At 44.6% G+C, this 25,063-nt stretch overlaps 1 protein-coding gene across 1 annotated transcript in view; it reads left to right on the top strand.

The window, feature by feature from the left end:
* GRIP2 (glutamate receptor interacting protein 2) overlaps nucleotides 1–25,063 on the top strand; it is a 79,401-nt gene that overhangs the window by 46,075 nt on the left and 8,263 nt on the right. Inside the window, exons 13-21 of the mRNA XM_008501136.2 lie at nucleotides 442–587; nucleotides 1,253–1,333; nucleotides 8,611–8,677; nucleotides 9,499–9,644; nucleotides 9,946–10,090; nucleotides 14,284–14,423; nucleotides 16,776–16,952; nucleotides 19,949–20,102; nucleotides 23,009–23,129. Coding sequence (XP_008499358.2) covers nucleotides 442–587; nucleotides 1,253–1,333; nucleotides 8,611–8,677; nucleotides 9,499–9,644; nucleotides 9,946–10,090; nucleotides 14,284–14,423; nucleotides 16,776–16,952; nucleotides 19,949–20,102; nucleotides 23,009–23,129 — 1,177 coding nt within the window. The remainder of the gene's footprint in view (nucleotides 1–441; nucleotides 588–1,252; nucleotides 1,334–8,610; nucleotides 8,678–9,498; nucleotides 9,645–9,945; nucleotides 10,091–14,283; nucleotides 14,424–16,775; nucleotides 16,953–19,948; nucleotides 20,103–23,008; nucleotides 23,130–25,063) is intronic.

Raw genomic sequence — 25,063 nt, 5'->3', positions numbered from 1 at the left:
CAGGCACAGAGAAAGAGCTGTACACTGTTAGGGTAGATGGAGCATTCCCTTGCATTTATCACTGTCATCTCTTGCCATGCTGACTTTTAGGAAGGTGAGGGTTACTTTTTTTTTTTTTTTTTTTCGTCCTGGAATTTGCAGAAATATGAACAAAAAAGGAGCTAAGTATGGCTGAACTTAAGCAGAGCATAAGGGTTTGCTGCCCTGTGACCTTCAGCAGGGGCTCTTGGCACTGGGATGAGCACTGCAGAATGAGATCTCTTCTCTTTGGGGGATGCTTCTGCAGGGTTTGTAATTGCCCCACATGTCTCATAACAGACTTGTAAAAGTAAATCATGGCTGGTTGTGGCATTGGTTGTGTTTTTTTTTTTTTTTTTCTTTCTCTTTTCTCCCTTTTCCCTATTTTCTCCCCTTTCCCTCTTTCCCCAATGTGGACTGCAGGTGTGGGCTTCTACAAGTAGGGGACAGAGTCCTTTCTATCAATGGCATCGCGACTGAGGATGGGACCATGGAAGAAGCGAATCAGCTTTTGCGTGATGCTGCACTCACCAACAAAGTGGTGCTTGAGATTGAATTTGATGTTGCAGGTAAGTTGCCAATGGAATTGCTGCTCCTCACTGCCAGCTCCTCACTGCTCCTCACTGCCATCACTCACACCTCAGTGCCTTGGCTAACCCATAGGAGGAACTCTATTCACACAAACATGAGGTTTTTGCTAGAGGTGAGAGGACCCTGTGAGAACTTTTACTTTTCATAGTGTTCTCTAATTGTACCAAGATGGAGGGTCCTTCTTCTCACCCCTTCATCTCATGCCTTGTTCTCACCATTTGTCTGAGATAAGCCTAAGGAGTAGATTAAGAGCCCACCTGAATTTTAAATATTTACTCATTAATATGAAAAATGCTTATATTAATTTATGGCCTTGAACCCAGGAGGGAGCCAAAGCTATTGGCTGGGACTAAACAACAGCTTTGTACTAAAAAATGAGAATTTTTTTTTTACTTTGACAAAGCTGCCTCAGTCTTGAAATACAGCATGATGCAAGCACTTTACTTGATGTTCATAGCATGTATTTTTAATGAAAATCCAAATTTTAACCTGAAGTCTGCAGGGCATCAAATAACAGCCTTCTTTGAAACAATAAAGCTGAGTTTTATGGGCTTCTTTTTCTCAGTTCCAGAGAAACCATCTATGCAACTGAAAACTCTCTCTTTTCACCTCTTTTCTTTTTAATCTCTTTTTTGTTTTATAGAGTCTGTCATACCCAGCAGCGGTACTTTCCACGTTAAATTGCCCAAGAAAAGGGGTGTAGAGCTTGGAATTACAATCAGCTGTAAGTATTGCTCAGACTTGCACTAACAGTTGCAGGAGTCACTGAATTCCACATCAGAGGGGCCCAGCAGAGAGAGAGAAGATTACGTGGGGTTTCATGGTAGCGTTTACAGTGTTTGTGGTTTATCCCAAACTAAATTAGTTTGGGATTAGATTGCCTCCACGAGCTGCTGGCTACAGAGAAAAGCAGCTGTATGAGGGCTGGGGTAAAGGATCTGTCTCAACTGATCAACTGGTCTGTGCTGCAGACTAGTGTTATAATGGGTTATTAGTAATATTGTTTATATTTCCTTGCTCAAAGTTGTATAATGTTCCTTTTCAAAACAGCTGCCTGGGTCTGGTGGGACCCTTGCAGAGGGGAGAGCTGGAGAGAAAAGAGCAAGTGTGAGGTGAACCCACAGCTTGAAGAATAGAGAGGGGAAAGTGCCAAGTGGAGAAGGAAGATTAAGATGGTGGTAGGCTTTAGAGGTGAGGAAAGAGAGGTTAGGGGCATGAGGGTGCTGGGCAGGGGTTGCCAAGAGTCTTTGCATTGACTGACCCCAGCCATATGGATGCTCAGAGAGAGAGACTTATACCTTTTTCTTCCTTTTCTCTGCTTACTCGATTAATTATCTTTATACCTCTTCTGAAGCAGATTTTTAATGTAAAGACCTTTTGGCCTATTTGTAGAGGATGCTCTAAAGGGATGAGATGGGCAGATCCATCCCAAATTTCTAGCTAACTTGGGGTCTTGTTATGCCTTGCATCAGTGAGTTTTTCCGTTATGGCAAATGTGAGCAGGTCTCATGTCACTCATCCCTCTTTCACTGCTGGGTAAACTGAGAGGAACCATCTCAAATTTGCTATGCCCAGGGGCTGCCACCATCTCTCAGCTGAAACAAAGCAACTTGTGCAACTGCAGTAACAGGAACTTGTGTTTGAGCCCTCAGGAGGTGGACCCAGCTGTGTCTGGGGAATGAAGCCACTAGAGACACTTTAGAACTGGGTTTCATTAAAATAGATAAGCTATTAGTAATTACCTCTTGGCACTTATGGCATTAGTCAGTGAGTTAATTGAAGGTGTTCTGGTCTAAGCAGCGTGATTCTCAGGAGCGAGTTGAACATGGACAGGGTGATGGTGTTGCACCCTGTGTTATTTCTTCTCCCTCTTCCCAGCTTCCCCTACTTGTTTCATGAGGATAATCCTCAGAAATAGCAGTACAGTGTTTAACATTTGGCTTGGTAGCAATTACTGCTGGAAGACATCAAAGTGCTTTCTGAAAGCAGCAGAGTGCCTGCAACGGCAATGATGGGAGAGCGGGCAGAGCTCAGCGCCCCAGCCTGCTCTGGGTGCCCAGCCTGCCTCCCCCTGCTGCCTTGGCAAGCTAGGATGATGGATCTGGTACCAAAAAAAAAACAAACCACCTTCTCTCTTGAGCAAAATCAAGGTTTCCCCCCATTTAAGTGTTAAAGCCTTGTATCTGGGGCTGGAGAGCAAAACAAACCTGGGAGCTGCCAGCAAGAATATTAGGTTTTATTTGTGGAGTCTTAACTTAAATGGGATCTGCTTCAGATGTGCATTTCCACTTCAAACATATTTTATGTTGAAAATGTTTCCATTTGAAATCTGTTTTAAAAATTTATTTCACACACTTTTTTTGGAAATCGTCACTAAATAAAAAGTGGGTGACCCCTGTTTTTTAAATAGTTAGATACCCATTATCCAAAAGCAGATTTTTAAAAATGTAATAGATTTGATCTCTTTGCTTATTAAATGTGTTTGCAGGACAATAATTAAGTAATGCATACACATAAACTTAACATGTATTTGAGTCCTTTGCTGAATCAAAGCCAAGATTATATTTACAAATGGAGGAAGTGACGGCTGTCCAGAAAATGCAGTGCTGAGGATGAAATGCTGATTGAATCCTAATTTTGTTTCTGAGTATTAGTCGATGTAAACCTATGTCCACATGATCCTTAGCAATTTAGTTCATCATTTGATCACTTTATCTCTGTCTTACTGGGCAGAAAAATATACCAGTTTCAAACATTAAAACCAAAGCAAGAATTTCTATGCTAAGTACCTCGTGCAGAGACATGATGTGCATGAAGTAATGTGATGCAAGCAGCAGGCGAAAAGAGGTAAAAATAACTGTTCTGCTCAGTTCCTCCCAGTTCTGCTGACTGGAATGCTTGTATAGATCTAAAAAGAACATTTACAGCTTTCCTTATGATAAGGAAAGACATTTCACTACTATTTGAACACAAAGGGCTTACTGGCCTCCCACACTGGATTCCTGGTCCCTGGGGCAAGTTAAAGAGATGAAAAACCAGAAAGGGTGGTCAGTAGAAGGCTGCCTGCACTGTTGTGGCCACAGACCTGAGTTTTTCTAAAATGTTGTGGTTCCAATAGACTGTTGTTGAAAGATGAGTTGCTGTCATTGAGCTTTACCTCCTGGCTTCTGCAGGCTCATGTGAAGTTCATTCCTCTGTGTCCTGGTTTGGACTTAAACCGTGACACTGTCTAGGCAGGTTTGCTGCTGCCTTCATACACAGGCAGAAAGTGTTCCAACCTCATCAGAGAAGCTCTACAGAAACCAAAGAGATCAAGTTCTTGCTGTGCAGTGGCTCTCAGAGCTAATTGGGAGATGGACTAAGTAAAGGAGGGGAGAGCAGGAACCTTGATGGATGCATTGGAAGAATTTGTGTAATGGAGCTGGCTGCAGGAGGAACCATAAATCTGCTGGAAAGCCTCATAAAAGGGCTGAAATCCCAGGAGATTTTTGTATGAGGAGGGCAGGTGCTGCTGCTTCTGGGATGGACATTCAGAGAGGGGTCTATGCTTCCTCCTGGTGAGGGGCAGATGTTTACTCAAGGCATTTCATCATCTCTGGATCTTGGGGTTTGCTAGAAAAAGAAAGCTTGGGCAAGCCCCCAGTTATGGTTTGTGCACACAGCTGTGTGCATGCAGATGGGTTTCTTACCCATTCTCTAAAACACCGTGGCAAAGGGATGCAGCAAATTCAAATGCGTGATGCAAACATTTGCATATGGCATTATTTGTCCTTCTATTCCTCATAGAATAAATAGGAAATCCAAGACTGAGTCTCTCACTGGTGATGCTTTGTATGTCTGTGGTACCTCAGTGCCCTTAAGCCTCATTTCAGTCTCTTGCTAGATGAAAATTAGCAAAGCAAAACACTGAAGCCACCTTGTGTGTGCTGCTTCCGTGCCCTGCATCCAGAGGTGAAGGGACCAGAAGCCAGCAAAATGGCTCTCATTTTTATCATACTCCACTACTTTGGTTTCTGTCCCAGGGAGAAGCAGCCTTTGTTTGCAAAACAGCCTCTGGGACTGAAGAGCACAGATTCATGCTCCTTCCTTCAAAGACCTGTGTGGGCTGTGAAGCTCAACTGCTTCCAGAGACCTCAGAGGTGCTCTGAGCAGTGGGAATGCAAAGATACAAACTGAGATTTTTGAAACAGAGATGTGAAGATGTGGCTCTTGTTAGCCTGAACTACTCATCTCCGTTAGCAAAACACATGCCATAAATGCTCTGATCTTGCTGTCTGCATTCAGCTCTAATGATACAGTTAAGCCTTTGTAGGTTTTCTGTTAATATCTTACAAATTAAAATCTCCAACAGTGAGAAGTTAATAGTTGTGTATTCTTGTAAGTTCAATACCCGACTTCTTAAAGTAAGATACGGATTTGTTATTACCTTCTGGAAAATGATAGTTGATTACACAAAAGTTTGCTTTTTGTGTGTTGGGTTTTTTTGTCTATCTCAAATATCCTCTCCAGGGGCTAGCTGTGAAATTTGCTGCAGGATACAGGTGTGTTGTTGATTTTGAAATTACCATTCATTTTAGGAGTGCATTAATGCTTTATATAACATGTTTGTCAAATTACCTTTCTATATCTTAACAAATCAATTCCCATGCCCTTGGCGTGAAGTACTGCAGATAAGGAGTAGGTAGTATATCTGCTTGTGGGTGATAAAACCAGAATTTGGATAGATAGATAACTTTGATTAAGTCCCTTAAGCAGTGTAATCACTGTCCCAGTGAGAAGATGGATCTGTGAACTGAGCAAATCTGGCTGTGTCAGTTCTGGATTAACCTGGGACGTGCTGCCAGCCCAGCAGAGTCTGTCTGCAAGCAGCAGCCCCTGCCCTGCTCCCTCCAACACTGCAGCTTCAGCTGAGATTTGCAGCTGATTCACTCTGGTGCTCTCACCAAAGGGAGATATTGTCTCCCAATTTTGCTACCTGGAGATTTGAAAGGAAATAGATTTGCAGTGGTGCATGCTGCTAAAATTAATGAATGATAGAGGAAAAAAGTTGAGTACTGGGGATTTGATTTTCACTGCTGCTTTTTGTAATAGATTCTGATTTGCTTTTATTCTATCTTCTCATTCCTTAGCTATTCTGAGATTATTTGCTTTCTGATTTTGTTTGCTTCTTTCCCATTTTAAAATGCTTGCTTTCTTAAATGTATTCTTATGGCATTATTACAGTTTCTTTAATTACATGGTGGCAGAATGCTGCTTTGGCTTGGTCAGTAACAAAAGACATTTATAACGGGTTGATGAGTGTGAGATATGTGCTTGTGCTCCTTGGAGGGGAATAATTTATCAATACAAGTCATTATGCATTCTATTAAAAACACAAACTGGACATGTGTTTCTGGCCTTGTCATCCATCACAGAGTAAACGCCAAGTGAGCCAGAATCCCAGCAGAGGTGATGAGAGACTGAAAGCAATTTATAAAAAGTAAATAACAGTATCGATCAATTCACCTTTTTATCACTGCCCTGTCACCACTGCCAAGCAGTGTTTTCATTTTTAGTTTCTCCCCCACCCCACACATCTACCTTCACCCACTGCTGATTTATGGAGCTTTCTCTGGGCCACTGGAGCAGGTTTAAACTGTGTTTAGTACTGCTAAACCTACCAAAAATACAAACTTGCCTTAAAAAGAGCCTACTTCTACCTGAAGTGGTTTGCCTTGGCAGATGGAGGCCTGCGTGGGCTTCTACACACCAGAGGGCTGCCATGTATTAAGGTTTGGGCAGTCTGCTGGTATGGAGCAGTTGTATGCAGTTGCACATGGCTCTTCCATTAAACTGGTGTCTGTTGAAAAAAGAAATCGTCTTGGAAAGCACAACTTCCAAAAAACCACACAAACAAACCCCAGAATTATTTTTCCTTAAACTTTGGGGTTTTTTCCTTATGCACAAAGCACTCAAGGTATGTTGTTGTCTATTGCTTTTATTTCTATTTCTTTTTCTTCTCTCTCTCTCTCTTTTTTTTTTTTTTTAATTTATTTTTTCCCCCTTCCCTCCTCATTGCTCTTTTGGGTATTCAGTCTCCAGACATGTTGTTCTAGCTGTGAGTCAGGTTTAGGGATGGCCATCCCCAGCTACCACTAGGGCTGTGGAGATCCTCCCTAACCCCTTTCTGTCACACTGCCTTTGCTTTGAACCTAATAAACAAACCTTGTGGTGAAAAGTATCTTTGCTAAGCTGGATCATTTTGACAGAACCAGGCTAGGGAGTGATTAAACATGCAGCAATGCCAGCCTGACCCAAAGCTCAGGGTGTACTAACAGGGTCTCCCAATCATCACCACTCAGACCACCTTGTGAGGCAGCTCAGACCCACCTCTCTGCAGCAAATACATGTCCTACACTGAAAAAGAGAACAGCAGTAGTAAGGAAAGGGTGATACATCTCTCTCCACTGTGCTGCTAATCCATGGTGTGTGATCTTCTCCATCAGAGGGGAGATTCCTGCCTGGATTCTAGCTGCATAAGCTGCATCTCATCTTTCCCACCACTCAGCTCTGCTTCGCCTATGTCAGTCTATCTGCTTGCTAGTCTGTGACACAGGCAGGTTGAATGTAGGTAAAAGCCCTCAGTGAGTCTCCACAGCCCATCTGCTTCTCCTTGACCTGCAGCCACAGACTGGACCAGACCAGAACTGCCTAGCACCACACTGCAGGAAGAGATGGGGAAAATAATTCTTTCAGGCTCTGTACAATTCAGCAGTTGCATCACTGTGCCTGATAACAAAATCAGTCATGGTCTGCTCTTCATTGTCTGACCTAACTTTTATACTCAGCCCTGTTACAACTGAGCCTGGCTGTCTTTTCTCCTTATTCAGTAGAGGTTTAGATATATCTGGGAGAGAGGGTATCCTTAAAGGTGCTGGGTTACCACGCATGTTTTTCAGTATCATAAATGAATGTAAACAACAGGAAAATCTAGAGCAGGGAGGCTGGTGAGAGGAAGCACTTACTCCTTTATGCCTGACTTTGTGGGGTGCTCTCTAACTGCTGTTCAGGCAGGCTGATCTCTGTGTGGTGATGCCATGTGCCTCACAGATATTTTAATCTCTGACCTGCACCCAGTATGTTTGTATGCTCCAGGTTTATTCCTTCCTACGCAGTTTTTGCTGAGAAGCTCTGTAAAGTTTAAGTGAGATGATGCAGTTCCCATAAGGAGGCAGGAGGGAGTGATGTGGGGTAAGAAGGATGCTCTCAGCATGTGTGCAGATGGAAAAGAGGTCAGGAGGGGTTCAAGTCATAAATCTCACTTGGTTTTTTTTAAGAAAGCAGCAGGTCTTGCAAGCAAATTTGAAAATGCAAATGCTTCCAGAGAGGTGTACTCACATCTCTTGTGGACTGAAAATGTTATCAGGGTCAGGCAGGAGGGAAGAGATGGAAACCTCCCCTTCCAGCTCCAACAGTGAAACCAGCACTGATTTATCTTGTTGTATGATGAAGTGGCCTGGGGAGCTGAGCCAGCTAGAAAACAGTGTTTTATCTAATTCTTCATGGGTTATTTTCCAACTGGAAAATTTCTCAGCCCACATTACTTGAAGAACACTGAAAGGCTTGTATCAACCACAGCACGGAGCTAGGTACTCCCCAGGCAGTGCAGATGTTTGATTGCAGCCAGAGCCCTTGCTGTCTCATGTCAGAGATGTGGGTGAGAGGCAGTTTGACAGTGGTGGGACTGGGCAATTCTGCCTCTTGCTGCATGACACCACATGGCCTTCCCTTCAGGAGGAGACCAAAAGAAGAAGCTACCTAACGTGGGCAAAGGGCAACCAACAAACATTTGCAGTGATTAATTTCTTTTTTTCCTGGTGTGGCTTCCAGAATTCAGCTGTGAAGCATCATTTGGTCAAAGGAATATAAATTCCCTTTCCTTACAGCTCCTTCTCCCCAGTAATCATCCCTGTCCTAGATAGACTCAATACCAAGCTGTGTATCCCTATGTCTCTTTTGCAGCTGCAAGCAGAAAGCCTGGGGAGCCTTTGATCATCTCTGACATCAAGAAGGGGAGCGTAGCACATAGGTGAGTGCAGGATTTCCCATCTGGCAAACCTATTGCAAAATGTCTGGCCCAGTATCAGGAGGTATAATGAAGCCCAAGCAGTAGGACTTGGGTCTGGGTTTTGCCAGCATCCAAAGAATTCTCATCCCTAGAGGCTTGTCTGAGACCACAGTCAAATTTGCAATACCTGTGTATTGAAGGAAGTAGTGCTGAACTTATGGACAAGGTGGCCAGGGCACCAATTCAGAGGTTTGCTGACTCTAGAGAGATGAATGTTTAGCATTTGAGAGCATGTGGTACAGGGTTCCATATATCCCTTAAGGTGCTATGGCTCATCAGGTAGTTTGCTCTATCTCACCTCCTGCTCAGGTGAACAGAGTGAATTGTGGGAGAACTGTACAAGTAACTCAGCATTTAGTAACTTCACCTGTGATCCCAACACCTCGTAGCAAGAATTTGAGAGGAATTTAGTGCTTCCAGAGGGCTCGTTTCTAAGAGTGCTCATACAGGATTTTCCATAAAAAGTAGAATATGTCAGTTAAACTTTAAGCATTTTTCAGTGCTGGAGGTTATCCAGGCTGTATATCTATTTTTCCTGCCTAGTTCTGTGTTGATGCATGCTCCACACAAACTTCTTCTAGGTTATAATCATCCTCTACTCTGTTCATGGTTGTTTCCCAGGAAAGATCAAGGACAGTAAAAAGTTAATATTGTCATTGCCACTGCAGGACTGAATGTGTCATGGGACCTGAAAGGCAAATACAAATGTACTTTTATTTTTTTATTTTCCCTTGAAAGGCAAATACAAATATACTTTTAGTTTTCTTTTTCTTTCCATATAGAACTGGAACCTTGGAGCCAGGAGACAAGCTGTTAGCCATTGATAACATCCGGCTCGACAATTGCTCAATGGAGGATGCTGTGCAGATTTTGAGGCAGTGTGAAGACCTGGTCAAATTGAAGATTAGGAAGGATGAAGATAATTCTGGTACAGAAATCCTGATGCAAACTGGTGCCTGTCCTCTGTAATGACATTTCCCAATAGGTAGTGCAAACCAACAAAGATAAGGGCATGCTGCTTGTCTGGTCACCACTTTCCAATTGATTATAGTCTATTTTTGTTATTCTGCCCTTAAATGGAATCTGGAAGGTTAAAATCCTATTTGGTATGAGCATGGCTGAAGACCTTAGGCTTTTGCTTCTAAATGCTGCAAGTCTTTCCTATAATCTCTTTCATATGGCTAATTAAAAAATTCTGCATTGCTGTGCATTCCTGTTTCCTCTTTTAGATGAGCAGGAGACAACTGGTGCTATTATCTACACAGTGGAACTGAAGCGATACGGTGGCCCCCTGGGAATAACCATCTCTGGGACAGAGGAACCTTTTGATCCCATTGTCATTTCGGGCTTGACTAAACGGGGTCTGGCAGAAAGGTGAGGATTGGGGGGCAGAGGGGTTGAATCGATGTGGAAAGGAATCTTGAAGTTTGCTAAGTTTCCTCTGCTGTCATAAACTCTCCTTAGGTGTTGTAGTCTGCTGAAAAAGGAAAGGTGCTATGAAGGGACTGAGTGAAGCAGGGACAGCCCTGCCAGCCTGGCTCTGCAGAACAACATGCAGGAGGTATGGGGTGGTTGGACTGAGCTGTCAGGGCAATGAGAGGTGCTCAAAGCTGAGCACTTCAGGAAGACTCAAATCCAGTCTGTAAGTTGAATGCAGCAGCCAGGAAAAGGTATTTATCTGCCCCTCTTCCACAGAGGTGCTTCCTACTCTGTGACTGCCCATACACATTCTGCATTGGGAAGTTTTCAGCCTGCCCATGAACCGATCATCAACTCCTGTCCAGGTCTCAGCTATTGCTAAACTGTGACTTACGACCATGGCAGTGATGTGTCCAGCTGAAAGCACAGGTTGTGGGGGGCTTCTGGCCCATCCTGTGCTGGTGGTTAGAGCATTAGGGATCTGGAGGTATCTCAGTGCAGGTCTGGCATGCTTCAAGCAGCTGCATAAATGTAGGAGCAGATTTACCTTCAGCAACCAGGGAGGTTGTATCTCTATGTGTGCCTGTGTCTGAATATACGTGCATGCGTGGGATTTAAAGGATCAGGACATTGCTGAAAACGGAAGGTGGAACTGAGTCATACACTGTATCTTAATTAATCTGTCTATACCGTAGCTGTGACTTGTAAATAAATCATTTCAGCAGCCCTGACTCACACTTCTCATAGGCTTGCTTTACCCTGCACTGCTTGACAGGCAGAACAGCAGCTAAAAAGCCCTGAACAGTTATAAAGTGCTAGACCTTGAGGATGTTTGACTGCAGATCTGGTGTTTTGGTTCTTTCTGTTTCAAAGCCACACTCCCTCTTAGCTGGACTGTGCAACACCACAATGTCCTTTCTGCACTGAGTTCCTCGGTGTGTGCTCCACGCACACACTGCTGCACCTTTCCATTGCTTTCCCTTGGTGCAGAAAGCAGAACACCAGTGTCTCCCAGGAAGTAAGGAAGAGTGATGGACTTAAGTACGAGTGATTCTTCTCTTTGGGGTTTTTATATCACTGCCTGCTGCTGTAGGACTCTGTCTTTTCCTCTAGAAAATCATTGCTATAGGATATCCCATTTTTTTGCTGCAGAGCAGTTCTGCACTGTACCTGCAGCCCAGTGTGAGGGAGGTTAAGGGCAGAAAACCCAAATGCTGTCAGGCTCAGAGGGTGATCTGGTACCCTTGTTGCTCTCACTTCCCTTGGCAGTGCCGTGGCTTTTCCTCTTTTGAACTCAGATATGGATCAGCGACTGCTCCACAAAGAAACACAGTGCATGCGAGTGCTGCGGTACTACTAAATTTTGATCAGGAGCTGGCAGGCAGTAAGGAATGAAAAAGCTTTTGATGAGCAGTGGAGCTGCTCAGCACATTCACTGGAGTAGGATAACAATGGTACCTGTGCAGGGGAGCAGCATGGGGATGGAGCAGTGAAGGGATTTCTCTGGGTAACCTTGGCTTCCTGCAGGGAGGGTGAGGAGTGCTAGGGTGAAGGCTGCTAGCAGGAAAGGTGGATATTTTTCTGCAAAATGGGATATATTTTTCTCCTGGGAGCAAGAAAAAGGTGTGGTTTAACCTTGTTAAGGGAAGAAAGCAAGAAACGTGGTCCTAGTGTTATCCTGAACTGTCCCTTCTCTGCTGTCACTACCCTCTCCTGTGCCATAGGCATCCTGTGGCTTTGAAGGGTGGGACAGGTTTTTGAAGGTCAAGGCTTTAAACCCAAAGTTGTCCTTGGCTTTTGCTGGAGCACAGGACATGTTTTGGCAGTGCTGGCATTGGGTAGATCACATCCAAGCATATGGTTACAGGCACACACTGGTCTCTCCCATAAAGGTCTGGGTGGCAGCTCAGGCTACTTGCTTGGCAATGGGCAGGATGTCCCCTAGGATGTCACATACCTATCACAGTGGGTGACAGGGTATATAAGCTGACTTGGGTTTTATCTTGACCTTGAACATCTTTTTCCTCATGTGTGCCTGATCCTATAGAAACCTAGAGGCAGCTCAGACTGTTGAATTGGTGTTGAGTGGTGGCTCTCACCCATGCTAGTCTCTCTTTCCTCTCCTACAGTGCCTGCAGGTGACTTTAGCCTGGGCCACGGGACTTGTTTTCCTTCTTGGGAAGGGGAGTGTGCCTGAACAGTACTGTTCAATTCTAGTTCAGGTGTAATGGTTCTCCAAGAGGATTTTAAAGTTCTTGACCAGTCTCCTCTAGTGCCACCTGACCAAGTAGATGGGGGTGACTGTGATAGGGTTTTGTGCAGGAATCTTCAGCACCAACCCATGTTGGAAGAGGGCAGAAAGGATGGTGGCCCTGCCCATGTGCCAAGTAAATTTCTACCATAAGCATGCAATCATCTCTTCTCCAGCACTTGCTGGATTTTTACTCCTTGTTTTTCTCCTTGAAACTTACCTTTTACTCGATTCTGCTCTTGCAGGTGTTCTCTGAGCAAGAAGGGACATGAAGCATGCAGCTTCTTGTGCTGGTTTGTGTTTGAGGTGAATTAAGGACTGTCAGTGAGAATGGAGAAGCATAAAGGTTATTAGCTAGAAAAAACTTCCTCTGCTGCTCCTGCTCAGCTTCTGTCTGCTTGTCTTCACACTGGTGCCTGGAGATGCACAGATGAAAGGACTCGACTTTGATTTTCTTTTCCCACCTTTAAAAAAAAAAACCCTGACTGAACATGACCTTTCTCTTCAATTGTTTCTGTATTTTTGCCTGCTGAGGGACTTTCACAGTTTCTGCAGAGCAGGGTCTGGTGTCTTGGGTAGGAGATGTGTCCCCATTCAGGGCTACAGCAGGAGACCCTCAAATGCTGAACCATTGCAGTGAGAACAGGATCACCTCGTAACTGCTACCAGTTAGGCTTGATTTTTTCCAACTACTTAGATGAAACTTTTAAGACAAATACTCTGATATCAATTAGGTCTGTAATTTATGTGGTTTTTTTATAAGTTCTCTCTGAGGGCTTTTTCAGGCTTATGTGGATGGGACAAGATGGACATCTAGTGGCTGGTGGGACCGTCATGGCACTGTCCCAAGTATCACAGCAGCAAACCAGACAGCTCTACCTGCTGTTTGGCTACATTTTCCAATTTGACAGACTTATAGTAGGTGTTTCTCAGCAGTGTGTCTACAAGAGTTTTGTACTTTATGGAAAGACAAGCAGCTGCTGTGCCTGCAACAGTATGTCAAATCCTGATTCTGCAGGAGCTGCAGTCTAGTTTGGAGATGTCACCTGAGAGAGGCACAGTCCAGATTCCCATCTCCTCCTGGCTCAGTAGTACAGGTTCCTGGTAGTTAAAGCTCACAGCACTGCTGGAGGATGAGAGGTCTGCTGCCCTTGCTGCCTGGTGTTAGGGAGCTGGGGAGCTTGGTGGAGAGCATCTGAGCTTCTGCCACGGCTGCCAGCTCTGGTGATGGACATATCCTGCCCTGCCTGCTCTTCCAGAGCTGCAGCAAATGCAGGGAGAAGTGAAGTGAGCTCCTGTCTGAGGGCAGACACGGGATGGGGGGGAATTGCTGTGAGCAGTTAGCTTGTTTCTGGCTGGTGCTTGAAGCCTGAGGATTTATTTAACTGAGGTCATGAACTGATCTGCAAGCGGTTCAGCTCATGCTTGCATTGTGTGTGTTGGGCCATTCTGGTTTTCTTTTTTTAAAAATGGGTTTCTAGGTTTGTTTCATCATTTCTTTCCATCAGTGTGAACGTGCCCTTCAGTTCCACGTATGATGACCAGTGTCTATCACACACTGGAAATGCTTGTGCTTTTGGCTTGTAGTCCCCATTGCTTTGAAGAATTTTGACTGTAGGTTTGTCTGCAGTCCCCATTCCCGAGGGTCCTGGGATCCAAGAAATGCAAATGTTCTGTGCCTATTTGTATGTATGTGCACAGGTGGAAGATGGGAGGGACAACCCAGAGCCTTGGTAGTGGTTGTGAAGAGGAAGCCCCAGGTGTAGAGTGTGCCAAGAGGAAACCAAGACCTGTTTGAAAGCACTGAGAGTTAATACACTCAAGCAACAACTTAATGACCTGCCTTGCAGAGGCAAATTACTTCTCTGAGGTTTTTGACAGCACCTTTTCTCTGCAGAACTGGAGCCATCCATGTCGGTGACCGGATATTAGCGATCAATAACGTGAGCCTCAAGGGGAAGCCGCTGAGTGAAGCCATTCACCTGCTGCAGATGGCGGGGGAGACGGTGACGCTGAAGATCAAGAAGCAGATGGAGAGTAAGTTGGGGAGCCTGGTTTGGGGTGGGATGCTGAAGGTGAGCCCCAGCAGGGACTCCAGGCTATGGCTCAGCTATTGCTATGGGTTTTCCTTCAGGTGTTGCAGGAGGTGAGATTGGGGGAAATGGCTGGGGACAGAGAGAAAAGGTGGATGGGATTTTTTTTTTTTTCATAAGGAAACCCAGGCACTCTGTGTGGTACTGGGAAGAGATTAGACAGCAGATTTATGGGCAATAACTTTTTTTCAGATTGACATCTTATGCCTGTGGTACATTCCCTGTCTGTGTGGGTGTTTCACATTGCAGTGAAGCAGAAGTTGCTTTTGAATTTAGAGGAGTGCAGGACACTTTTAAAATATATAATCCTCCTAAAAGGAGCAAGGAGACTCTGAGCTGGTAGGACCCATGAAAAAAAACCACACAGAACCCACCTTTAGTTCAACTTTTTGAAAGTGATTGGAAATCAGTCTTTTGCACACCTTTTCCTGAGCTGTGGTCCTAAGATCATCTTTCAAAGCACGTCCCTTCACTCTAGAAATCCTATTCTCATTTCCCTGCCAAACTCCCTGTGGCTTTCAAGCTGGTCTTGACACAATATAAAAGAGCAGGAGGGTACCTAGTACAGGCCACTTTTTGGGGGTTAGAGGGAACATTGGTCAAACCAGAGAACATGGAAACTTTTCTCTCTGGTTGTTTAATTGCAGCCAAACAGAAGCTTTTTCATCACCTTCAGAAAGTATCTGGTGCCCTCTGGCTGCCATTCTGTCCCCTCCCCATACCCAGTAATTTCCATCTTTTTTGTGCTATGCTTCTGCATGCAGTCTCTAGATTTAGCTGGACCTTCCCAGGCAGTGTCCCACCATGCTGCTGGAACTGGAACATATCAAGTGATAAAGCTCTTCCAAGCAAGTGTGGCTGATGGACCACATCTGGAAAAGTGGCATGAGTCTTATACATAGCACTTCTGTAGATCTCGAGGCAGTTTGTAAAAGTGTGGCAATGCTCCTACTTTACAAATTAGCCCAGGGATGGTGTGGTGACTTAGCAGACAGAGGCAGAATTGGGGAATTGATTCCTCCTCAGGAAACCCTAATCTTGTTCCCTGCAGCTAAGTGACTTGATCCTTGGTCTGAAATACTCGTTTTTTTCCCCTCCTGACATTTAGCATTGTCACAGCCACTCATTGAAATAATTGACATGCAAGTGCCAGTTGGAGACTTGTTAATCATTCTGAGAATGAAGCCGATGTAATTGAAATTTCAAGGTAATCTTGAGTTAATCATGGTGAGCAATCTTCTGAATGCCTGGAAAATAGGGACTTCCAGGACACTGGCTTTTGTTTGGTAATATAATCTGTCCTCACTGACAAATGCAGACTTTAAGAGGGCTTTTTATCCTAGACTCTGAAAGTCAAAGAACCAGGGCATGGACAGCAAACATGATATCTAATCAACAATGACTTAAAAAAAAATCTGTACAAAGAAATGGTACAGAATTGAGACTGAAACTGAGAACCGAGACACCATTCCCTGTATAGCTTTTGCCTGAAAGGGAATTTGATATAATGATAATAAGAGCCTCTTATTACTAAAATAATGAAAAGGAAGGTCTGAGCTTCATCATCCACATTCAGCTTTCCATTTTCAATCACTAATCAGGGGAAATTCAGCCTCAAAATAGAAGGCACAGGAATTCCACCATTGTTGTGAGACTGCATGGGAGGCTCTTGGAGATGTGGTGATTAGCCCTGAATTGATACAGTCTTGGAAAGGGGCTATAACTTCATCTGCTGTAGTTTGGGACAAGGCTGTGTTGTCATTGGAATCTCATTGAAACATTTGCTTAGAACAGAAAGTTTGCAAGCAGCACCCTGACTAGGTGCTTCTCTGGAACTGTCCCCAAAGGCAGACCATGCCAGAAGCAATTTGGCTGGAGGCACTCCTAATTTGAGTAAAAGAGGTTCTCTGAGACTGAGAAGCTATGAGCTATTGCTTGCAAAGGCCAGCTCTCCTCTGGGCAGGGCTGTTCAGAAGCAGCTTCCAAAGGCACAAGAGGATGTGCTTGTGAATTGAGACTATGTCCCAACTCTCTTATATCTGGAAATCCTCAAATCCTCATGGTGGTTCTTTATATTCCATGTGCTAAAACCCAGGCATTTTTTTCTTAAATCAACTTGAGATAAGAGCACTGCACAAAACCCTTTCAACTGTACATCTCAGACCTTTCTCAGCTACTCTTGAAGAGCTAAAAAGGTTCTTCAAAAGACTTGCAGTACCTGGGTGTGTTCCCATGTCCACATAAGCCTTTCCCTGACCCTCTTTGTGCCTGCTTAAGAGGCATGTTCTGGTTTCAGAATCCTATCCCAAGAAATCGGGGAGTATAAACGAAGTGAGCGACCCAGAAGATGAACTGATGGACTCCCAGAAAACTAGCAAGCTGTCTGAGATATACTCCACCACAGTTCCTAGTGTGGACAGTGCTATGGAGTCCTGGGATGGTTCCGGCATTGATGCTGGGTATGGAAGCCAAGGTAAGCCAGAGCTGTGTTTTCTTGGGGGTCTCCGGGCCAAGGTGGAGATAGGCAGAGCCTCCAATCCATTTTGGAGATGGGACATGAGCCTAAGACTGTGGTCTGACAGCATTTTCATGGCTTCTCTCTTCCAGCAAGGAACAAAATGTATTTTAAAATGCATTCCTGTGGTGCTCTGAGTTGACATATCTGGTTTAGGTTTTTCTTCTGGCTTATATGGCATCATACTGTTCACAGAATTTTCAAAATCATTATGACACTTTAAAATTCACATAATCAGAGAAAGTATTCACTGTCCATATGTCTTGCAGAGTATTTTGTCCATAGCCCACTTTTAATTCTCCAGAGAGGCCGTGTAGGACATATTAATCCTCTTCAGGATGTTTTAAAATCCACAAGAATGTCTTGTGACTAGAATCACTCACTTAAAAAAGTAATTAAGATAAAACTACAAGAAAGTATCTCCAACTCTCTAGTAAATGATCAGATGAACACATGTCTTCAAGTCTGGGTTTGTTCAGCTGTGGCTTCTGGCAGACATGTAGAATTGGAATGGAGGACACTCTAGTCATGGGAAGAGATTTTTACTTGGAGGGAACCACTGGAAAATAGTTATTCCAGTTTATATTTAGTGTGGCAAGCTAGTGTTAGCCCATGTTGAAACAAAATGTCCACAAAAGGAAACTGGTGAAAAGAGGGCTGTCTGGAACAGAATGTGAAAACAGGGAGGGCTGCTGGAGAGCGTGGTTGCAAAGCCCTTTCAGAGTGCTGAGCAAGGTGTGTGCCTGTTCAGAGGACAGCACTGCACATGTGTCTCTTACACCATAGCTATTCCTTCAGCTTCTGTTGGTCTGAAGTCTTAGTCTGGGAGTGCAGCTAGGACTTGAGGCTTCATTAAGGAGGAATTCCCTGTCCTTCTGCATCTAATTGAGTGTTAACATAAGCTGGACATACGATTGAGCAAAGCGATTGCTTTTACCGGTAAATTAAGAATGAGTAATTGAGCACAAAGCCCTGGGAATTGGGGCTGGGGCCAAGCCACCCAACATCCATAGACTGCTTCAGGGGCTCCCTTGCCTTCCCTGGTAATTGCATTTGGCTGTATGATGGGTGTCCTGGTGCTCACTGAGAAGAGGGATGCTGGAGGCTAGGAAGAAGGACATGCAGGGTTGCCCATGGGATGGGTAGGGAAAGGCAGGATGCAGGGAGACCTGGGATGCACGGGGCCTGGAGATTGGATTTTACACTCCAAGTGGAGAGCTCTAGGTGGGGCACTGCAGCTTTGTGGGCTTTAGATTCATCCACAGTTTTAGGAAAACACTCAGGGAAAGGTTTGAATAACTGAGCTGTGCTGAGCCTGGTGGGAACATGCCACCAGGTGGCTCTGAATCCCAGCGATCCAGCCTGTCTCCCTGGAAGAAGATGAGATGGGTGGCACTCAAGTGGCAGGTCTGCACTCACACCCTTTCAGTCCCCTGTCTCCTGTGCCCAGCCCAAACCTGCTGCCCACCTGCTGCAAGGACCTGCAACCAGGGACCTTGTTCTGCTCTGGCAGGCAGCAAACACTCCTGACTGCTGAAAGACGTTGGCAAGCCCTCTTCTGGGCCTTTCTCCAGAGCAGCCTAACCTTTAAAAACACACAGAGGAAATGCTCAGCTAAGTGAAATAACAGGCCTTGGCATTTTCAAATAAAGTGCTAGTGTTGTCTTTGTGTATTTTCAGTGTTCTTAAGCTGTTTGGGAGGTCAAGTCTCCCTTAATTATGTGTTTCTCCATTACCTCTTCCTGTCCACTTGGCACAATGTGTGATGGAAGTGTATGTTATTTCTTGGAAAGGCTGTGAGGTTTCTCTGAAATGTTGAATGGGTGGCAGGAGGTGGGCAGGGGACTCGGGAGATTTATTTCCACTGCAGATGGCACTGACACTGCTGAAGGAAGCTCTGCTTTGGAAGGTTTGTGTCCAGGCGGCTCCTCATGAGACCTGGGGATCTTGTGACTTGGCAGTGTTGGGTTTGCACCCCTGGAGTAAGACACAACAGTACCGGGGTGTCCTTGGGGACAAACATAACAAAACTCATATGATTTAATCCTAATGGTCTGTAGTGATCTCCTATCAAGTGTGCTACAGATGAGTTTCCCCTTCTCTCAAGCCAGCAGAGTTTTTACTCCTGATTCTTTTCCTTCACACACATTTCCTTGGAGCAGTTTTTTGTATCCCAGCTGATCCCAAAGGCAGGGGAGGCTCTGCTGGCTGCTGGAACTGGCTGCAGCTCTGCAGATTGGGCCTGGCTCTTCCTCCTTTACCACTGCTGAGCACACTGGAGCTGGTGAGCACCACCAGGTACCCCCAGCACCATCACCTTTGTTGACAGGAGGCTGTTGTGTCAGGCTGCTCTGGATGCAGTTTCTTTGCTGATATCCTTCTATAGTCTATCACTTTTTTTCATACTGTCCATTTAGTCCCAGAGACTGTTGAGAATCTAAAAGAAGATTATTTTAATTTTTTTTCCCTATTAGAAATCAGACTTCCGAATCCTTCCAGACAAATGGGGTTGGACACACTGAGGGAGATTTGGCAGCATCTTCTCTTTACCCTTTGAAGGACTTGCTTCATTTAAAGATGATTCCTTTAACAGCACAATTTCTGTTGGGTTTAGTGTGGAAACAGGAGCAGGTAACTAAAGTTGGAGCTGGGGTAGTATCTGCATCTTTGGGTATGTGTAGTCCCAGGTCTGTGGATCCCAGAAGTGAATGAGCAAAGGAGAAACGGGGCACCTTATGACAAGATCTTGAGGAGCTGCTTTGCTTAAAGCAAGAGATGGGAAGAACAGCTGATGAAGAGGGAAGAACCCTCTGGATGGCTGAAATGGAAGCAGTTTGCAGTCCAGATGGCTTCAGCTTTGGGTACTGGGGAAAGAAGCTTTCTTGAATTGAGGTTTTCTGACCAGGTATTACCCTATCTTCTACCTCTCCTCCTACACACTTTGCCTTCTCTAGGTACCTACGTGCCTCAGGCTGCAGGCATAGCCCTCCATCCACATGAATGGAGACACAGCAGGCAAAAGAGCAGCACCCCTCCTGGGGACCCCAGGAAAAACTACCCCTACATGGATGGAAGCTTCAGTGAAGATGACTGGGACAAGCCCAGCAGGTATGGAGGGGTGGTATGAGGCAGGGAGCCACATCTGCAAATGTGGGTATTGCTCTTTAGAGAGAAGGGGGCATGGGAATATGATGGAGCAGCTAGTAATGTCTTCATCTCAGCATCAGGCAGCCATGGGAAAGGGTACTGGGGTGGTGATCTGCTCTGTTGAACCAGACATATTGCCAGGTGTCCGAGTGTAGCTCTGTGGCACGTCTGCCATGGCCAGGTGACATTTATGTCTGGAGTTAGGGTGGTGTCAGCTGCATGGACCACAGATTCTTATCGTGCCTCATACTCCTGCCATGTTTAGGTGTAATGAACAAATATGGTGAGGGCTTGTCCCCATATGTGCTGGCCAGATGTCTTTTAGTGAGGATGCAGTTTTACAGCAGCTCAGCCACAAAGCCAAAAAGGCCAATCAGGGTTCTTAGAGGACCAGTAAGGTGTTTCATGTCCAAGTTAAAATTTCCCAAAGCTGTGACTAGACACACTTTGGCCCTTCTAACACCACAAACAAGGGCATTCTGTGGGACCCTGGTCAAGTTAATCCCCCAGTTTAGATAGAGTGGGAGAAATCCTTCAGCACCTCCCAAGCCTATGGAGAAGGCCGCATCTGCTCCTCATTTTGCATGAAAATCCTGCTGTATCTTCCCTGGCCAGAGAATGCCCCTTACTGAGCTACACACGGTGGAAAAGCCACATTGCTTTGTAACTAACCCTCCCCTCAGCATCCTTCAGAGTCCACATAGTTGTGTGTTGTGTTGTTACTGTTGGTTCATTTTTTAATATTTTTTTTCCCCTTAACTTTTGTTTGTCCAAACAAACCCCTTAGAACATCTCATGGCCATTTCCACCTATTTAAAGATGACCAAACTGGCAGGAAAGCTGGCAGCAGTGGAGACTTTGTTCTTGTTTTGCCTCTCAGCGAGAGGTGGCTGACAGAGGTCACTGGTCCCTGTGGCCCTCCCAGCGAGGTCACCGAGCCCAGGAGTTGGCAAATCTGAGCTCTTGAAACCCAGCATGTCCCTAACAAGGGCTTTGAGCCCCGATGTCAAGGTGCGAGTGAAATGACTCATGCCTCTGAGCCCTCTTTCTTAGGGAGAAAAACAAAACATCTCTAACCCTGATTACCTTCAGCCTGGAAAAAAACCTCCTGACCCAGTGTTGTGAGAGCCTGTACTGATTCATCCATGTCCTGGTCGTGTTTGTTATATTGCTGATCTGAGAGGCAAGAAAGTGGTAACTGGAAGGGACATTTGTCTCTTTGGGAACCTGAGAGCAGAGGAAGGAAATGAGTAAGGCAAAAGAAACAAAAATTCCTTTTGGAGGGAAATTTTTTATTTGTTTTTATAGAGTCTTGCTGGGTGCTTTTTTGACCTTTCTGCCTGGTGTAAAGGCACTGTCCTTTAAAAGCTGATTAAAGGTGGGGGGTAAATTTAAAATACAGTAAATGTCAGATACCGCTCTCTCTAGGTGGGCCCTGATCCCACAGGGGGCAAAAGTGATGTGTGTGTAAGTTTATCCCTGCTACAGACTCCCATTTAAATGAGTGGATGGGAAGAAAACCATGTTCTAAAGATTTGCAGTTAATAGAGATCTGAAAAACAATCTCTATTAGTAGCCCAAGGGGTCATTATGTGTTTAATAGCTGCCAATATCTCTTTGCCTTGTACTCAAGTAAAATGTTTTGACTTTGCCTAGTGGCTCTGGTGGATAAGCATCCCGTCCCATCTGCAGCACTGATTAAACCATGAGAGATGCTGCTAGATGTTGCAGAGGTGAAGCCTCATCCCGGCAGATCCTAATAACGTGTGGAAGATGCATTGGGGCTGCTCTAATGTCACTCTCCCCATGGGTCTCTCCCCATGACACAGTAGGAGGTTTTACCATAACCTTAATTTAGTACCACAAAGTTTCCTTCAGGAGGCTCCTGTTAAACTAAGTGCTGACAGTCCCAGTTTTGCACAGAGCCTGGTGTTCAGAAAGCAGTGTCTGGTGTCACCTACTTCTCTGGCTTGTTCAGAGGACTTCAGCACATGTAATTGTTATTTGCTTTAGAATTATAAGACCTGAACCTGCCTTGTGGTCATAGATAAGAGATGCTACAACTGCCAAAGTGGGAATTTGCAGAACTCTCAGCAAGAGGCACACGGTGTTCATGTTAACATGTGTTTGTACCAGCTTGAGAGGTTCTCTCTATCCTTATCCTCCACTGCAGACAGAACTGGTGTCAATCTTTGCATGGCTCTAAGTGCCATGACTGTTATATATAGAAAAAAAAAAAAGAAACCGTTCAGTTCCCTGGCCATCCCAAAGCCAGTGAGACTTGGTTTGTGTGGGTTACACGTGACACTGTTGATATTGCTGGATGAAGTATGCATTTACTTGTCCAGCCCAGAGCAATCATTTTTATATACATCTTTGCATTATTTACTCTCATAAAGACCTAATGTATTTATCATTTTCTCACCATGTCTGTTACCCTCTGTGTTTTTCTCTCTCTTCTCAGGTGTTCTGTGTCTCAGATCTGAGCTCTATCCCATCAGCCTTTGTACTAACAGTCTGTGAGGCTCCTGGTTTACCCATAACGCATCCTTTTTTCTTTCACTTCTCTATTTCACCAAAACGTCTTCCTAAACCTACAATCTTCCTACAGGCACTTTTTAATTTACCCTTTGAACTTTGACATTACTACACCAACTTAATTCTTCCTTTGAAGGACACTTGCCCCGTTAGTAAATGCATGGAGGTCTCGTATTCGGACTCTTGTCTGAAAAGTTCATATTGTTTGCTTTTGTATATGAAGACTCTTCAAGTCTCTGCTTTTACTGGTGAGACACTTGCTGTAGCCTCATGGCTTCCATCCTGCTGCAGAAGAGTGCTGACAATGTTTGATTCCTACGTTACAACAGATACCCCACCCGCCAAAATGGCCTTGAGACCACTCATGAAGATAGTTTTTGGCGTGTTTTTGGAGAAGCTTTGGAGGATTTGGAAACATGCGGCCAGTCTGAACTTTTGAGGGAGATTGAGGTAAACCCTGTTCCGAATTTTCTGCTCATCTGATTGTTTTGCTTTTGCTGTAAATGTTAGACTGTTTCCCTCATCTGTTAATTGCCTGTAGCATCCCTGTGCTACCACAGAGGGTTCATGTTTAATCCACGTCAGTGTTTGTGTTAATGGGTAACTACATCTCACTAGACAGTTGCTTGCGTGCACTTTTTTCCTGAGCAGATGACTTCCCCAGCAGGAACTCCACGCTCTTTTTGTTGCTGGCCATCAATCTTCATGTGACTGTTGGCAAACCTTCCCTGTCAAATGGTAAACCCTCTGCTTGGAAAGGTATTATCTGTCCAAAGCACTTAAAGGCCAAGGAAAAGGAGCCCCCCAAAACCCCACTGGGACTGAAGCATTGGCTTACTTCAAGTACAGACAGGCCCAGCATAGATCTTACATTCAGCTGTCACTCTGCCGGAAACTGTTTCAGTGAAATAGGTAATTGGAAGCTTTTCAGCCATCCTTCCCCGTGGAAAAATCTGAGAAAGTAATTGCTTCCTGCAGAAATAAAGGTGTTTCCTGTCTTCGCAAACTGCTTTCTCTTTTCTTCATCCAAAATGCAATGGAGGTCGTGTTATTGTGTCCGGTTATAGGATGAAGAGCCTGGATTTTTAAGCAGTGGGATGCAAATAAAGGTCTCTCCTGAGACTGCTGAGCAATGGCAAGGGATGGGACCTGTGCTTTTACTGCCCCGACTCAGCTCCTGCAACCTGAAAGGGGGGGGGGGGGGGTGAAGTCCCACCAGCTCCTCTCTTTCCCTGCCTTCTGGGTGCAAAGGACTGGGGAGACATTGCTAGGTTGTGCCCTCCAGCATCCCCAGTGGGACTGCTTCATGCCTAGTTGCAGATTACTTAGGCTTCAGAGAGAAAAGGCAATTTCTGAATAACCGAAGGTGCAAAAGGGAAGTTCTGTTGCGGTCTACATGTGAAAATATTGGTGACAAGGGACTTATTAATTGTTTTTTCCTCCTTGAGCCTCAGCAACTGTAAGTGAAGGAGGAAATCTCAATTAAATGTATTGTGCTGAAGCATGAAACACTGTGTTTATTATCTTAACTGTGCAAGAAAATGCTGACTTCAAAAACACCCCACAAAACAATGCACAAAAATTCAACACCCCCTCATCCCCAGCCTCCACGAACTATAATTTCCTCCCTGCTGAACTCATTTTCTGGGTCTGAATGCATTTAAAAGTATCAACCTTTCAGAATTCTTCACTGCTTAGGAAAAGTGCCCCTCTGAAATGTAGCATAGATGTTTCTGTTCTGCATAATGGCTATCACCTAAATGTAAAAGGAGGGATTTGTTGGGTTAATGTGAAATGTCAGGACAGAGAAAACCTCTCTTTGCCCAATCTTTTTCCTTTTCCAGGGATCCACGGTGCAGGGATGTGTGGGCTTTTGAGTCATGCTCTTTTTAAGGCTTTGGAGATTTGACAGCTATAGAATGCTTTAAAAATTGTAAAGAAATTTTACAAAAAGCTGGGCACTTCTAGGATTTTGGTATATTTAGCACATTTCCGGAATATTTTTGAATGCTCAAAAGAAAAGTGCTGTATTTTTAGCAGAAGTCTAATTAATTTCAACTCCCCTTTTATCAAATCCAGAGTACTACTGATCTGTTCCTTCCTCTCCAGGGCATGCTGTGGAAGGTGAAATGTTCATTTGGGCTCTTGCTGTAGCACAGTTTTCTAAGCCCCAGTTCCTGGTGTTGTGTAATTTTATGGAAATCATAGTTTATTTTATTTATTTATTTATTAAAATTTGACCCTTTATGCTCCATATTTGAAAGAGAATATGTCACTCAAGGTGACCCAAGATACCAGTGACACACAGTTCACTCCCAGATGCTGGTATATGGGTAGAAACAGGCTCTTTCCAGTACATCTGTTGGAGCTTGTGTCCCCAGTTT

Source organism: Calypte anna, chromosome 12 (assembly GCF_003957555.1).
Source record: "Calypte anna isolate BGI_N300 chromosome 12, bCalAnn1_v1.p, whole genome shotgun sequence".
NCBI classification, from domain to species: domain Eukaryota; kingdom Metazoa; phylum Chordata; class Aves; order Apodiformes; family Trochilidae; genus Calypte; species Calypte anna.
Note: the sequence above shows the minus strand (reverse complement) of the source record. Positions and strands in the feature narration are given on the sequence as shown.